The sequence below is a fragment of the Tigriopus californicus genome, chromosome 6 (assembly GCF_007210705.1).
Source record: "Tigriopus californicus strain San Diego chromosome 6, Tcal_SD_v2.1, whole genome shotgun sequence".
NCBI classification, from domain to species: domain Eukaryota; kingdom Metazoa; phylum Arthropoda; class Copepoda; order Harpacticoida; family Harpacticidae; genus Tigriopus; species Tigriopus californicus.
Genome location: NC_081445.1, coordinates 7,489,278 through 7,506,464, shown reverse-complemented (window position 1 = coordinate 7,506,464; position 17,187 = coordinate 7,489,278). Strand labels below are relative to the sequence as shown.

Genomic DNA, 17,187 nt, shown 5'->3' with positions numbered 1-17,187 from the left:
CTTCTAGTCCATCTTCGTTGACATTCTATTTTAAAGGTAAGAGGGGCTCATTGGTTGCTTGCTTGGTACTCCATGGATCGTCTTCCACGGATGGAAGTGGAAACGACGGAAGCCAAATGCCCTCTCTCTCTCTCTCTGTGCTCTCTTTCTCTGTGTTTATAGTAATGGTACCTATCACTTGCTTCGAGTGCTCCGTCATCTTCTCGTTTTTTTGGCCGGTGGTGATACCGGCAATTCAATGAGATTGCTGCTCGTATTCTCATGGTAAAGCCGTCAAATTTGAGAAAGATCATCTGAACTTGGCCCTTTTTGTGTTTGAACGTCGTCTCGCGTGGTCGCCGTGGATTGGTCATCAAAACACCCAGTAGAGTTTTTTGGCCACGGGTCATGATCTCATGAGAATACAACCTTTTTGGATAAAGGTCAAAGGTACTTTCCACGGACTACCTTCTCCCTACTTACCGGGTCGCACGTTCAGAAGCAAATCAAAGAAGAAAGAGGAGAAGGAGAGGAAGAAGAAGAAAAAACCAGACACGCTTTGCTTCTTCGTCTATTTCTCAGAGTGGTGGGGTAATTTCTTCGACCAATCTGACTTCTGATCTTGTTGGTCGGTCGATCACTTCGCCTCACTTCGGTCACAGGTTCATTGGAAAGCAACCAGAAGTTCTAGTAGACCTTGTATATGCTATGTATTGTAGTTTAGATGCAGGGACAAAAGGGGAGTCGTATACTAAAACACTTATTATGTGCTTTTGTGGCTGCTCCTGCCCAGTCAAATAAGTCGGAGATAACCATGTTGACGGAAAAAAAACTCAAATCAATATGTCATGAACTGGGCCAAATAAATGAAATGAATTGAAATTGTTCAAATGAGAGTACAGAACTAACTTACTTTTCAGCTTCGCACATATTTGTAATCACAAGTACATAGGGACAACCAATAGATACCACACATCACACGTTTCGACTTAGACCTCAATTATTCCATGGCACAGTTTTCTTTGTGTTCGTGCACTATTTTTTCGGAGAGGTGATGTTGCCGAGAATGGGAAATTTTCATTCACCCAATTTTAAGCTAATTAATAACAAGAATTCCTTTCACGCAGCCAATAGGCTATTCATGTAGAATGTACTTTATAAAAGCGACAATGAAAACTAATACATACGCGTATGAATAACAAAATTGATTAAATCATCGAAAGAACTAGAAAATGTTCAAGTTGTCTAAAGTTGTTTTTCTATTTTACAGATTAACATGATTTAATATATTACGACTTAAAAAGGCTCCCAAAAAACAGAACTGATTAATGTTCATTATGAAACTCTCATCAATGGAAGCCACCAAAAACACATTTGACAACTTGCATGCTTTGTAGAAGGCATAGGTTCGAACCTCGTTTATTGAAGGAGACTTTCAGCCTTCGATTCCTTTTCCAAACTATTTTAAGAAAATTTTCACACGCCAATTAATTCTCAGAACAATTGCAATAACGGATCCACTCGAATCAATTGCTATCAAAACATTGATGATGAGATGCCCGATTTGGCAAAACGTACCCTTATCGGTTTCTTCTGAATAAGACAAACAGTAATTGGCAATCGATGAATCTGCTAACATGAAGTCCTTAAAGATGCTTTCACAGAAAGCGATTGAGCAGAGCATGAGTGAGACAACAAAATTAAAGCTGATGTATCCAAGAATTTTGAATAAAAACATTCCAACGAACTATTTTAGTTCGGTAAATAATTTATATGATTTCGTTCAGATGTCAAACAAATTGGATAAGATTTGCACTAACGTGTAACTTCTTTCAATTAGATGAGAGAATGAACTAAACGCAGTCAGTTTTGGCCAAATCAAAATACAGAATTGAATACATCAGTGCCATCTGGAGCTTTATTGGACACTTAAAAAATGGACTTCTCAATTGTCTGGATCAGTCAAGTTCGGACAAACATCCAACAAACATTCTGTTCCTCTTGGGCAAAAAGGTCCATCAAGAAATCGTATCAATCACAATACATGGAACCTATTTTGGAACAACATTCGTGCTGCAGCCACTCGTAAAACTCGAATTGTACCCTTCTGAATTGGATTACAGTGTCCAAGTGAATGGTTCTGATATATCCCCTTTTTATGGTGCCAGACTCAGACCAAATGATCCTCTTTAAGAACTATTGGAGTTATTTGGAAATGACTGCCTCTAAAAGATTTTCTTCTGCGAGGGCATTCCGTTTCTTGATCCAGATGTATTCATTCGAAAAGCCAAGTCAATTTTCAGGATCTTCAAATACTTGCAATCCTACTTTGTTGGTCCAATTTCAGCTGAACTTCATCATTGTCCATTAGTCGGCTTTTGATGGGATGGATGAGGACAAAGAGGAGTGGGATGATGATGCCGAGACCGGGTCGTCCTGGACGACAACAATCAAATCAAGAGTGAAACGGTTTCTAGTCGCTTGAAATGGCTCGAGAGATTTCACATGGCAGATCCTTCAGCGAACTCTCGTACTTCATCACGTCCACGCTACTACAGTTTTGTATACACAGTATATACACTTCTCGAAGTGTTGTGGTTGCTTTAGTAGTCGTTGGTGTCGTCGTACAAAGAGTTGAACTCACAGTAGAGGCATCTGTCTTAAAGAACCGCCATTGTATGAAACCACTGACCGTCAACGAAAAAAACCAATTCCAAGAGAGTTGAACATTGGCAGGAGTAGGCAAGCAAGTACGCGCAACCACTGTACCTTTCTTCTATGTAGATACTTGAACAGGGTTGGGCACCAATACTACATACAACCTACATATACATATATACTTTAAATTAGATTAACTTTCGTCAAATTATTGTATTTGAAGTGTTTTTGCCAACATGTTTGTTCGTAAAATAAATCAAAGCAATGCGTTACCCTTAATCACGTTTTTAGTATCTTAGTTGCTGACAAACGAGCTTCTGAGTTCATTGTTACTTATTGTTGAGAGCCACTCGTAAAAACAAGGTATGAGTATGAGTATGAATACAGGAGGAACAAGGCGGCAAAATAAGTTGCAAATTTCTCTAAATCTAACCATACCCGTTTTTAATAATAATAATAAAACCTAATCAAAATTGACATGAAGAAGTACAAAACCGTGCAAAGTAACAAAGAACCCAATACTAGCACTAGCAATCCACATACGCCTCCTTAAAAAACCTGTAACCATGTAATTCCCCAAAACAAATGCGTTTTGAACCACTTCTCGCAGAGTAAACCCAACCCTGTGCCGAGCACAAAAACGAACGTCATGCAGAGGATTTGGCAAAAAAGAGAAGTCGCTCCTCCACTTGAACAACAAGAACTCTGCCTGAGTCTCTCTCTCTCTCTCTCTCTCTCTCTTCTCTTATTTTCGGCGGCGGGGGTCTGATGCATGATTTGCCGTTGAACGACGACGTTCGTCAAGCTCGGTCGTTCAGTCAAGAGGAGAGCGTCACACAGAGTACCTTTCTCTCCCACTCTGGATGGATGCTACAGGAATCTAGTTCGAAGTCTGTGATGGTCAATGGTTGTAATTGTGATGAGTGATTCCGCCCATAAATCAGCCGATTCTTCGAGACCAAACTTCATGGGTATGATGGCCAACGCTCAACAACAGCAGCAGCAGCATCAACAACAACCAAAGCAACCTCCCGCAGCCCAACCGATCAAGAGTTACAGTGACTTTATGAGAAGCCTCGCCGCCAAATATAATAACAACGAGTAAGTACCTGAATGATTTTGCCACACACACACCCCGGCTGTTCCCAATCCAACGCTAAACGTATCCCTCTACCTGAATAGGTCTTCCTCATCTTCACCACCGGCCAATGATCTGGCCGAATCTCTCAAACTCGGGTTTTCTCCGCTGAACCCATTTTTGGGCTTCCCCTCTCCATTTCGAATGCCCTTGAACTCGCAAGGCTATCCTCCGGGATTGAATCCCTTGTTGCAACATGCCTCCAAAGATGAACAAATTAGAGCTGCGGCAGCTGCCATGATGAGCTCCATTCCAGGAATGGGATTTCCTTCCATGATTGACCAACTATCCTCCACTCAAGCTCTATTGAACTTGGCTGCAGCTCGAACCTCGACCACCATGGCGAACTCTGAAAGTGGTGAGCCACCCATGAAGATTCGAAAACGTGATAGCACCACAAATAAACCCATCAAGAACGAGCACCATCCACTGGATTTGAGCGGAAGTAATCCACCCTCACCCTCCTCTAAATCAGAGGCCGATCAAAGAATTGATACCAAAGAAACCCAACAACGCCAATTTCTTCTCCATCAACACCACCAACATCACCAACAACTCCAAAAACACCATCACCGTCAAAAACAACCAGAGCCAGAGATCAACCATCCGGAACGACGTCCAGATTCTCCGGAAATGGACGCGGCTGTTTTACAATGGACTGTCTCAGATGTCGTGGATTTTGTGGACTCCATAGACATGTGCAAGGAATACAGCTCGGTAAGGAGAAGGTGTTGGATGATTTCTAGGCCTGGTATCGATTTGAATACGTTTACATCATTATTCATACGAAGTGCCATCATCTGGTACGATCCATCCTCTGGCTACATCAGAGATCAGATTTTGCATTGCTTAATCAGTAATTCAATTCCTATCAAATTTATCATACTCTATTTCAGGTATTTCAAGAGCACAACATTGATGGTCCCTCACTAGCTCTCTTGACCGACGATCATCTTACCAAGAGACTGGGCTTGAAGCTCGGTCCCGCTCTCAAACTTCGTTCCATGGTCCAAAGCAAGTTCCACATGGCTTCTTCGTCCACGTCATCATCGAAGATTGCTCTGGGAGCCTGTATTCACTGTACCCATTGTCAGGAACGCCTGAAGTCCATGGTACAACGAGACAAGAAGTCCAAGTCTGTCGTCAGCCAGAGGTCCAATTCCCCGGAGCCTCAACCAGACCCCTAGTCCCCTAGTGTCGTTCAATGCTCTGCTTAACCGGACAACTATGTTTCCGCCTTTGCTTTGTTGGTCAATGTGCTTTGTGCAATACACACATGTCGAGATTTGTGTCCGCCAGTTTTGTAAGAAATTCCTGCATCCCTCCGTATTTGGTCGACCAAATTGGCCACGTGCCTCCGAGATTTGCCCTTTGGCCACTGTTAATGGCCTCAAGCCTTCTCTCTGACTCTCCTCTGTGCTTCTTCGGCTTCTTCTCCTTCCTCCCGTTTGAAGTGAGCTGCTAGGTCTTTGTGAAGGAAAGGAGGTATGGCAGTGGTTGAAACTGTGTAGTAGCAAACTGATGGTGTACGAAGACCAAGCACTTGAGAGTTAGTAAGTTTAGAGCTTGATAAGTTTTTCGAACCCTTCAAAGAGGCTCCTCGCTAATAAGTATGTTCGAATCGCTTGTCCAGAGATTATTCAGAGCGTTCAAACTCGTGCTCCACACGTCTTGGACATCATCATGCTCCGTATGGTGCACCGCAACTCGTTCACGGAGCACCACCATACTACAATGCTTCAGTGCTATAGAGTAAATTAACGAGACTGATTCTTTTTCCGTTCATGCTCAACAACCGCCTCGTTGTTGTTGCTCTTATGAATGGCCTGCTAAGTGCCTGCCTTTTCAAAAGATGTTCAAAGAACCCAACCGAATGGCTTAGCTCGGTTCCTTGGGCCAGGATTGATTGTCAATCTTCGTTTGATTGGATCGGCTTGAAAGGAAAAGTAAAGATACCACAGGGTTGAATCACCTTGACGCGATAAACTCATTGGTCCCCCGCAATCCCCATGTGAATCACTCACATTGTTGATCGAATTGGGCCTGGAGCCGAAGAAGCGAAAGGCGGAATGTGTTTTTTCCGTTCGGTCTTTCATTCATTCTAAGTTTATTATTGCCTTCCGTTGAACAAAGCTCCACAAATGCTCACGTACGGAGCTAGACATGCACAGGTACTTACTTTTAGGCATATCGAGCACACTTTTCCTGCAGCAGCCGTCACTCCACATGTGACATGTGTACGTTCAATTGAAATTAATCGAATATGCTTGGCTCTTGACACTTTCAGCTCTTCAGCTTGTATTGAATGTTGACATTTGGCATTTGGCATTTGGCATTTTAGTTTTAAAGATAATGATAATCAGCTTCATGTTTTCAAAGTAGCATGGCACATTTTCGCATCTTTAAGTGTTCCCTAAGTGCTTCTGAGCTCTTGTAAGTGAAATTGATCCAATATTCAGTAATTCAAAAGAGCTTTTGAAGATGATCAAAATAGTCGCGAGCACATTCCACTCTTCATTGCAAGTTTTTCAGGTTCAATCGTGAATTGTGACCCTTGCCCCACCCTTTTGGGAACCACACATATGTTCATTCATTGAATCGTTGTCTAAAGACCAAATTTGGCAATATGCAGTACTGAAGCCATTAAGGTATTGTTGATTGCTATTTTATTTGAATAAATCAATCAAAATCGTGCTATAGTGCAAACGGAGGTGGTATCCCCGAGTAAGGTGAAAACCGAGTTCATGAAAACTCCGCTTCCATGTGCTAGAAACCTTTCACCAATTTTCAGATGCTTCAATTTTTCAAAATGCAATTCTGATATTTGTAGTTACAATTCAAATTTCAGCAAAACAGTTTTTTTGAATGGCTCTGTAAAAGAGCATTACTTTTGGAACTGTCAATCTTGTTCACTGTTAACCTTGAATTCATCCAATGTTTTTCCTAATAAAATTAAAACAGAAAACACATTACACTACGTTAAATTTACTCGAAATCTGGAAATAGCGAGGCAAATGGAGTTGATAATTCAATTTTTTTTCTTCTTCTAAATTTGGTATTTGATTCATCGACAAAAAAATCACCAAAGACGGTACATGTGAACACTAGACACGTTCATAATCATATGGTCCACGATCATTCACGTTTGTGATGAGACATGGTAGTTGTTTCCCGAAATCCATTCTGGCCTACTTCCGATGGCACCACTGTCGAGCACCGAGTAGTTGTCAGAAATGAATGGTAATGCTCACTTCACATGGTTTCAGGCTAGGTGATTGACCACATGGGTTTTTACGAGAGCTGACGTCGGCTCATACCTCCCATTCAGCACTTGTTCATGTAGTACTCGTACACTACAGTGTACGTACGTACTTACTTACTGTTCGGCTAGCAGTACAGTACAGTACACTTTGTCTCTCTGTCTCTTTCTCTCTAGTTGCTCTACCTCCACATATATATCTATGTAAGGAAGTGTCTCCGAGGTTCTTGGTCCGCTTACCATTAGAGCCACTATCAAAAACGACAACAACAGCCATGATTGAAGACGAGCAATGTCGGCCTTCAGGCTAATATGGGGCTCTATGAGTCTCTGAATGGTTCGTTGACAACGATCAACTTACTACTTTATTGCACAGGAGGCTTAAGAATGATTAGGCACCGGATGAATTTTGTTTCGAACGCAAGACCTGCAGGTCTTCATTTCTTCTTACTTCACGAGGCCAAAACAGTCTTTCGACATGCCTGGAACGGTAGAAGAGAAACTCAAATCACCTTTGAGGAGACTCGTGCCAAAAGGGTTCAAATGGCCATAGCCCGGAGAACTTGTACTTAAGCACAACTCCACAGCAGTTCACGAGTTCATTTGCATATGGACTAGGTTTTTGCACGACTCGCCCATCTCCTGTTTGGTGCTCCTCGAGCAATATATGGACTTTTTACACATTGCCCGAGATCATCACCTCGAACCTCGCCCAAGAACACGCCCTTTCATGCTGAACGTGAACTCGGCTCTTCGACCTATCAGGGACTACTTCTTACCCTGGACCCGGCGTCGGCTTTCCTCTCTGTAGTTCAATGCAAACGGGTCCAAGGTCCCTGAGGGTACACGTCCAAACCATTGGTTGTCGATCACGTGGGTCGCCCATGTACTCATATTAAACTACTTTCAGGTCATATGCGTCGTTGATCGTGCCAGGAGTATGGCAAGGGCCAAGCCTCGCCTCATCTCCATGAACATCATGCGAACGTCGAAGAAGCGGGTTAATCCTCCAGACCTGACTAAATAATGGGCACAATTGTGCGGATGGACTTGACACGCGCCCAAACTGACATTCTGTACAATAGACATCATCTCAAATCACAACACTTGTGAAGCTCGGAGACTTCAAAGCTCGCCAAGGTTCGAATTGCCGTTGGTTTCGATCTCAATGACGAGAATTTAAGAAACAAGCTTCAGAGATTGCTTTTCGGACTTTTTTCTCGCTACTTCTACTTCTTCTTCGCGTTCCCCATCATTTTCCCGGGAGAGCGAGAGAGTGAGAGAGTGAGAGAGCGAAAAACGTTTATCGTTCACTGTGATGTGTCTGCTCTGACTAGAAGTAGTTTGGTGGAAGGCCGGAATCATTTTCAACGTCTTGCACAAGTGTAGAATGTTCGTGGAGTTGTTGGGAGCTGGCAGGCACGTGCCCTTCGGGCGCTTTATGCCGATGCTCACGGTTCTTGGAGATGGGTCAAGAGATCACTCGCTCACTGAATTGCTAGAGCCTCCCGTAAAACACAGCATCCCTTCCTTTCATATCGAGGAGAACATTTTTCCACCGCAACCCTTCTGGGGGCGATTGAGCGCGAGCTCGAATAATTTTCTCTTTGAGATGGTTATTCCACTCACATCGTCATTTGAGGCCCTCACCAGAACCAACTATTACAACTAGCTAGCTAGAGCTAGCTGGCTATCCAGTCAGTCAGCTACCACAAGTAAATGCTTCATAAGGAAGAAACAAGGGAGATGAGGTGGTAGTTACCCAAAACGGTTCATAACGCCACGAAGGCTATGTATATCGGACCAATGCGAGAACACTCGAGAGTAATGATAATAACGGGATGAAGATGAAAGAAGCCTCCTCATGCACATTTAGCCAATGCCCTCCATTAGAATGACTGGAAGCGAGCTCCGTCTGTCCAGAGCTGATCAAATGAAAGTCTTGTTCAATCAAGAGAGGGCCCCTCAATTTTGAAACTAGGCTTCGTGTTTTGAGTATAGCACCGTAACAAAGAAAGATGTGAACTCACTTGAGAACTCGCATTTATGGACTGAAACTTAATGTGAATGGCAAGACAAACAATGATTGCACTGTTGACAGAATTGGGATCGCTTGTTAATGGCTGATAACAACTTAATGGCATGACCCAGGCACACGGATAGATGATCCAGTAAATGGTCTTCGGTGAGGAGCAGAAGCGATTGACCATCGATTCCCTCTTTCCGGAAAGTCTAAAATGCGAAGAGAGCAAATCTTTGAATAGCTTCAAAGTGAACAGACCAATATTGTTACCTCGACCAATGAATGGTCACCAAATAATGAGCGGACGAATGCACCCACTTGATCCACTGACCACAAGCTGACCTCTTGGGCGTTATCATTGCATGGGTGAAGACGACAAAGGTACGAACTATCCGAGGATTCATTCCGAGGTGACGCGGGTTCGTCGATGGCATGACGGTGGCCGGGCCTATTCCTATATAGTACACGACCATGACAATTGATTATCTTTGGATATTAGCTTAGCACTGCTGATGGCGAGGTGAGACTCCAATTAAGTGGTAATGGACAATTGCTCTTGTTCATGCCGGGAAGGTCTGGAAGTGACTTACCTGGCATTGATTGTCTCCGAGAAAAGTACTCTCTTGGACTCATCCTCGCTCTCCGACTCGATCGATGAGCTCCCATCTCGCACTGAATCTGCAAAAGTATGCTTCTATTTTGATCGGTACTAAAAAGGTTTGTAGTACACACGATCCACCAAAAATTGCGATTTTGTTTTAGGTGCGTCTAGCTTTATTATCAGTGAATTGATTAAACTGTATTTGACACTACCGAAAAGAGCACAAAATAAAAATAAAATTTGATTCGTATAAACCCAAGACAAAAAGTTATTTTCTTTTGGTGTGTTTCAAAGCAAACATTTCATATTTATTTCAATAAAAGTCGTTATTCTATAGAACTGGTCTTTAGTCAACAGATGCTTGAAGCAGGGCACTTTTTCTTGTGTTAGAACAAACAAATATTTCAATATTTGCTGATTTTCAACAACCAACAAATGGCGAATTTTGGTCAAATCTGCTCCTTCTGATAGTGATAATTATAGTCAAATCAGTGCACTAGTGAGAGAGCAAATAGCCTCAAAAGCGTAATTTTAGCGGGCTCTGTATTTCGAAATGAATTATCAAAAACTCTTTGTTTCGAGTGATGTAGATGGTCAACCAAATTTAGAAAATTTTCCTTATTGAGGGCCATATCTTGGCCAGCTTTGGTTTCGACATTAATTTGAGCTTAAAAAAATTGAACAAAGGCTCTCTCTCTCTCTCTCTCTCTCTTCAAGTTGATCAGTTGAGCTTGGTGATATATGTACAATTACTGTATCTTATGTTCATATTTTTTTGCCCTTCATCCATTCATAGCAAGACGCCTAACAAAAATAGTGATGCCGTAATGATAAAACAGGTGGTGGACCCAACCCGCTTCAAAAAGAGGCACTCCGATAGTGTTACTAACCTTTGTCGATTCTAGAGTCATTGCTCGTTTTTGTCATCTCATTTCGGCTTTGAGGGAAAAACGCCGAATTCCACCAATTATCTTCCCAGGCTCTATAACTTGTGAACTTTTAATTACAAATTCGTTCAGCGTCTTCGAAAAGATTCCAAAAGCCTACCTTCTCCGTGGGAGCCTGAACTCAGAACTTCGAATCGGATTTTCGAATATCAGAAAGTCGCATACGGTTCTAAAAGAAGAGAGAGAAAACAGAGGTTGAGTGACTCCAATTCTGGCGGAACGTTTCCGAAGAAAAATTGTAGCGGATTGAAAACCCGCGAATTAAGTAATCCAAAAGCATCTCTGAACTCTAGGTCAGTCAACGGGTATATTGCATACAAAGAAAAATGTGAGAAAGAGGGAAACTCGTTGAACCCGGGATCAGCCAATTGCCAAAATCATCTCGTGTATCGGCATCATCATTCTGGATTGGGGTCAACCCACTGCTTGAGTCGAGTCGTGCCCCCCCCCCCCCCATAACCGTTTGTCCGTCGAGAACATCAGCGGCGAGTGTTCACTCTGGCGGGTCGAAATTGGCCGCGTGTGTTTGTGGTTCCGCCAATGGTTTTCGGTAGTCGGTTCTACCTGACCGCTCGCAAATAGAGGCTGATTCTTTAAACCACCCATGGCTAAACCATTACGAGAAGGTGAAAAAGAGGAAGATCGTGGAGAGACGAGGGAAACCATCATGATGATGGTGATCATGACGACAGAATCATCCCCCCCGATCGACCTAGCCTAGCCACCAACGGCCAAGACGAAGCACAACGACAACGGGCCCTGAGAAAACGTGAAGTCGGCTATTTTGCACAATGCTCGATCAAGAAGAGATCGACGTCGGCAGATCTAGGGAAGCAGCCGCCCGCAAGCCTGGAGGGAGTGCCTGAGTTCCACCAATGCGTTTGCCATCGCCCGCTACAACTCTCACAAAACAATGGTCAAAGGAGCATGAGATCGAGCGAATTAGAGACGTGTAGTATGTCGTTCCAAAGCTCCAAACAACATCTATCTATCTACCCATCCATCCATCCAGCCGTCTGTCCATCCATCCGTCCATCTATCCATCCATCCATCCGTCCGTCCGTCCGTCCGTCCGTCCATCGTCGTGTCGAGGTTTTCTCAAATGACATGCACTTTTAGGCTCGCGAGATCCGTACTACATGCTGTACATTACACATTACACATTTCGTCCATCCCTGTATTTCTCGTGAGTGAGTGCATGTATCGGCATTTGAATTCGCCGAGTCATGCGCGCTAATTCTGATCAACGCTTCTTGTTCTTCATGGTCCTGTTCTGTGCTGTCGTCGTCTTGACGGATGGCATCGGCATTCTTCACACCCGCCTCTATTTCGAGTGTGTACGGGTGAACCGGTCCGGGAGAGTAAGTAAGTACGGACTGTCGAACAGGAGCAGAGCCTCCATTTCACTTCCTTTGTGTTATCTTGTGTGTGTGTGTGTGTGTACCTAGGTACGTAAGATGTCTTGAGAAAGACCTTTAGCACCACTGCCTGTCCGATTCCAGATCTCCTTCGTCATTCATTGATGGACAGGTGCATGGGTTTTCCGTTTTCCGTGCCTTTTCCCAATTCATCATTATCATCATTCTCCTACTTCTCCTCCTTCCCATGTGTGTATGTGGTGTACTCGTAAATCCGCCGAGGTTGGTCTCCAAGGATTGGTTTTTCGATGCCATGACCAGCATTGAGCCTCGTCCTGATGAGACTTGGCTCAATAAATTGTTCTGTAGCTTCCTCGTACTGTGATGCTAGGTACTCTGTTTCTCCTCGTCTTCCTCATCGATACCGCAAGCATGGCCAACGGTTGCGGGAAGTTTCTCCGTGGTCTCCTTTCGGTCCAAACCATCCGAAACAACAATGCATGCAACAAACGAAGTGGACTCGTTGGACTTTCGACATGCTCACGACTTTGCTAAATGTTTGGCGACTCATCTTGATGGACTAGCCATGATGTGACGAAGTGACACTCGAAGAGCCTCGTTACACTTTAATTTACAAACGTAGAAAAAGCATCGGAGACCATCATGCTCTGCGGCTCATGTCGTTGTCGTCGTTGTCGTCGTTGTCGAAGAATGAACACTGATAAAGCCGTGCTCACATCACGACCAGCAGCAACGAAGGAGCATCAATTAAAACACCTTTGTATCCGTGAGAGATCGCCAAATTCTCTTCATGGACCGTGATCTCACGGACAATTCGAAACACCGACATCATCGAATCGTCACTTCACGTACATTTATGTATCGTACTGTACAGTAGCGTTGGCACTTGTGAATGCAAACACGCCAGGTTCATGATAATCATGAATCATTGTCATTAGGATCAATGGCTTTGGTTGCTTTCGAATCACTTCTTCGGATCCGGTTGATGGATGCAAATCGCTACATTGTTTGGGATACAATCTCTTGGTTCACCTGATCTCGTCCTCAATTTGATTCCAGTTCATGCTCGAGTGTGTAAAACCCACGCGATGGGTAAAGCACATTTTAGGTATTTTTTATTACGATGAAGCTTTTCGTGTTATCCATAAAATACCTTTTTGTAGAGACCTGAACGTACAACCAAACTCTATCAGAACCTATTAGTCGAAAACTTACATCGGAAAGTTATTTTTGGTAACAGGCCCCAAACCACTGAGATATAGATTGTATGTTGTAAGATACTTTCAACTCTTTATTGCGAGAAGCAGGTCTCATTGGATATGCATTTCTAAACATGATTTCATGATACATGATGATGATACAGTTCATCTTTATGTCATCTGTTGGATATTGGGGGGGACCGCTCTAAGTTCTAGGGTTTATCTCAGGCATTATCGCTAACTTAAGACATAGGTGAAAGAAGACAGCTTTGAGCACATTCAGTCTATTTATTGCCTCCTTTTATTTGATAGATTGTCAAAATCATGCGAGCAAAGTTAGCCCATAACATGCTCACCGATCAGAGATGTTAAAAGCTAGAGTCCTCCAGCCATTCAACTTCAAAGGTCACTCAAGTGGAACTTAATAGCTTGAAAGTGCCACATTTAACAGGTCTGTTAAGTCTTCAGTAAACCTTCAATACCTTGTTCCTGGAGGCAGACGCCTTCTTTACCTCAAGGTGTAAAATTGCTAAAATAATAATAACGAAGTAACTGGAGCCACAAGCAATACTGGAGTCATTTCATGGACTTATTCTGACCAAGATACTTTCAGTTCAAATAGTAGAATTCCGACATTGGTCGATAAACGCCAAAAATATCCTGAATTATGACCTCGTGGAAGTAAAATTCTTATGTACCGTCCAGTCAATATAAGTCTTTCAGAAATGGTACAGACTCTCAACACGAAAAGAAGGGAATGATAATAATCACAGGAATGAAACAGCTCTCGTATTGGGAGAGACTAAAAAAATTGGGACTGTACAGTTTTCAGAGAAGGTACGAAAGGTATCTGATACTGTACGTCTTCAAAAGCATCCACGAGCTTTGTTCCAACCCAGGATTTAGGGTCAATTCTAGTGACCGTAGGGGCTTCATGTGCGTTTTGAGAGCACCTTCAAGTCCTCAAGAATCCAGGCTAGTTCGAATAATGAAGTTCACATCTCTTCTTTCTCAGGCCCCCTAATTGTACAATTTGCTTCCCTCTGATATTCGTAGGGAATACGTAGGCCTTGTTGATCCGGTTGCATCTTTCAAGTCAGACTTGGACATATTTTTAGATAGCATACCAGATCAACCCTACATTCAAGGATTAGCGCGGTCTGCCAACTCAAATTCGTTGGTAGACCAAATATCATATAAAGATTAAAAGGTAATGAATAGACGAATTATAACCCTTCATTTTAATAGTTGTTGTTTTTACTGGTTTATTTCTGATTTATACACAGATTATTGAAGTTATAGAGTAACGATACTTTATCTGGCACAGCGATGTAAGAAAACAGGATTCTTGTAACATCTACAGCAATATAAAGGCATGCTTTGAACTAGAATGTTATGGTCTTGAGTATACTGTTGGTAAGGAGTTTTAATGTACTATACAAAGGGTGGAATTCATTTTACCAATTTCTCAACTGCAAGTTTTGTAAAAGGGGATTACATTCCCTCCAGCGGTTAGAAAAGCCCGTGAAAAAACAAACCAGAAACCAAAAACCCTAGCATTATTGTCCTTCAATTGTTGTTCTCAATTAAAAAGACGAAATTCTATACATATCAGGAACTTTCGTCCTCCTCCAAGTTGAGAAACATGTGCGATAAAAAAATGTGAAGAAACTGGGGGGGCAAAGATGACTTTAGCAGATATGTTCGTGGCTTATCTGCTTCGGCTTTTCACCGCTTTGCTTACATGATTTCAGTCAACGCAAAATTTGATTGGTTCAAAGAAGGGGTCAAGAGGTTAAAAGGTGAAGCGGATAAGCCACGAAAATATCTGCTTTTATCAAGTGACTCTTTTTCTGGGTTATACAGTGATAGCAAATTGATTGCAAAATTTCTAGAAATTTGAAGTGTTGTTTCTTGACCTGTTTATTCTACTTTCTTTCCAGTGACTTTCTTGAACCATTGGTCGTGAATTCGTTGAAAATGTATTCAATGATTATAATTATTAAATAATGTGTTTCTTTTTGTATTCGGCGCCAGGTAGTTTTGATAGATATGCATTGTTGTAATGCAGTATTGACAATTATGAGATGTATTCCAGCTCCCTACAATGTGGAAAGAAGTTAAGGAACACATTGGTGCCTTGTGAAATTTTTGGTCTTCTCCGCTCAAAGATTTGTTTGATATTAAACCCCATCCTTTCATTACGAGTGACTTTCGAATACATCCAGTGTATCCATGTCTGAAACTGACCCAATTGTGAGTTCAATATTGAGGTCAGAGCTAAAGCAATGGGCATGGGGGAGGCCAGCAAGAGGCCGAGGGAGATGTGTAAGGCTTTCCATGTCCATCCTAGAAACCATTGAAAATAGAGAGCGTAATGCAAGAACGGTTAATCATTTAAATACAGTCCTGGCCCAGGCTGGAAATCTGGAATTCCCCAGCTTGCCTTTAGGCTGACAAAACATCAGAGGACTACCAAACCTCTTTAAGTTAAAATTGGATCAGCTATGATAAGGTGATATGTTTGTCAACAATCCCTCGCAATGAATTTATTGGCTTCAACATCATCAAGCAAATGTTGTTTTAAGATTTGGGTGTGGTGACGCTTCGGTACCATTAATATGTGGAATCACCATGAGGGTTTCTGACATCCTGAGCAAGTTTTATTTCCAAGGAAAACAAGATTGGCGAAACCTTTGCCGGAATTCCCGAAAATGAAAATGATACCGAAAGTGAGAGTAAATAAAGTGAACTAAGATTTAAGCATACACAGGATATTACATGTTGTTATCCGTCCTCATCTTTAGTAATAACTTGGCTGAGCTGAGAATAATCGGTATTGAGGGTGCACGTATTCTGATTGATTCGAAAGTTTCACGTCAAATAGCGTTCAAAGGCTATATTCTGATATCGAATTCTCTAATAGGGATCTCCTTCTGTTACTGTCTTGTGCTGAATTTCGCTCTTTTCTAGAAATTCTAGGTAGTTATCGAGTTGTTTAATTTGGGTCTTGAGCAAGATGCTTTTGGAGCTCCTCAAATGATACATGTGATTTTCAGTGAATTCATCATGTCATAAAGCCCAAAATAGAGGTTGAAAAAATAACGGGAACGAATCACTAGCTGCCATGTGAAGATTTAAGATTACTTAAGATTGTTATTGCCTCGCAAATAAAATGGAAAAAAAAATCCGCAATTTTGCGGAAAATTCTAGGGATTTATATAAAGTTTGATTAATTTCTTAGGTTTGATCTTGCAAGACCTAATACTTTTAAACCGTTTTCACGTCATAATGCACTGAGCCCCTGGCCACCTTTTATTAGAAAAAAATGTCTTAATTCTAAAAACCAACAAATGGCAATCGTTAAGAACCCCCATCAGAGTTTCGTAACTACTTGGCCCTCAACAAACGTTCAAATTCTGGGCTCAAACAAAATGGGCATACATTGATTGACTTGACTTTCAATTCATCGTTTCGGAGATCAAAAGTACTTTGGGTCTATTTGCTCAGCCTTATCTAAACATTATGCATAAAATTGGCAAATACTCTCACATAAACAAGCAATGCTCGGAGATTAAACCCCGCAAGCTTTGGAAAACTAACCCTTTCGTGTTTGTTTGAGAGATAAGTCAAAGCTACAATCAAATCCAAATCTCTCCGTTCCTTGATGAGAAACCCAAGAGCACAATTCAATACATGCATATTGTTACCGACAAGTGGGAGAAATTGCAATTTAGATTGCAATCACAAACAATTTCAGTCGAATACATTGTTGGGCAAATAATTGTTATTGTCATGAATTTCATTTGTTGTTTTGCGTTCGACCAACTTAAAATGCAAATCCAAAAATAAAAAGCAACGATTGCCTCATTCAACTGACAATATTCAGGGTGCAACAAGATTATAGGGCTATTGTACCAGGGAAAGAGACAGACATAGCCAAAACTTGACAACAGCAAACTAAAAGAATATTGTCTTGACTTAACATTGGGGCGCTTTCTTGG

The 17,187-nt window shown here is 42.1% G+C and overlaps 2 protein-coding genes across 2 annotated transcripts; one reads left to right on the top strand and one right to left on the bottom strand.

Moving 5' to 3' along the window:
- Positions 1-3,375: 3,375 nt before the first annotated feature.
- LOC131882113 (uncharacterized) lies at positions 3,376-5,059 on the top strand. The gene is made up of 3 exons (XM_059229169.1): positions 3,376-3,738; positions 3,820-4,492; positions 4,672-5,059. The coding sequence occupies exons 1-3, from the start codon at positions 3,542-3,544 to the stop codon at positions 4,960-4,962; spliced, it is 1,161 nt and encodes a 386-aa protein (XP_059085152.1). The 5' UTR covers positions 3,376-3,541; the 3' UTR covers positions 4,963-5,059.
- A 3,192-nt stretch (positions 5,060-8,251) lies between these two features.
- LOC131882260 (polyhomeotic-like protein 2) lies at positions 8,252-10,653 on the bottom strand. The gene is made up of 4 exons (XM_059229355.1): positions 10,549-10,653; positions 9,648-9,735; positions 9,328-9,511; positions 8,252-9,266 (listed from the first exon to the last, which is right to left on the bottom strand). Exons 1-4 carry the CDS (start codon positions 10,583-10,585, stop codon positions 9,093-9,095), a joined length of 483 nt encoding a protein of 160 aa, XP_059085338.1. The 5' UTR covers positions 10,586-10,653; the 3' UTR covers positions 8,252-9,092.
- Positions 10,654-17,187: the final 6,534 nt, after the last annotated feature.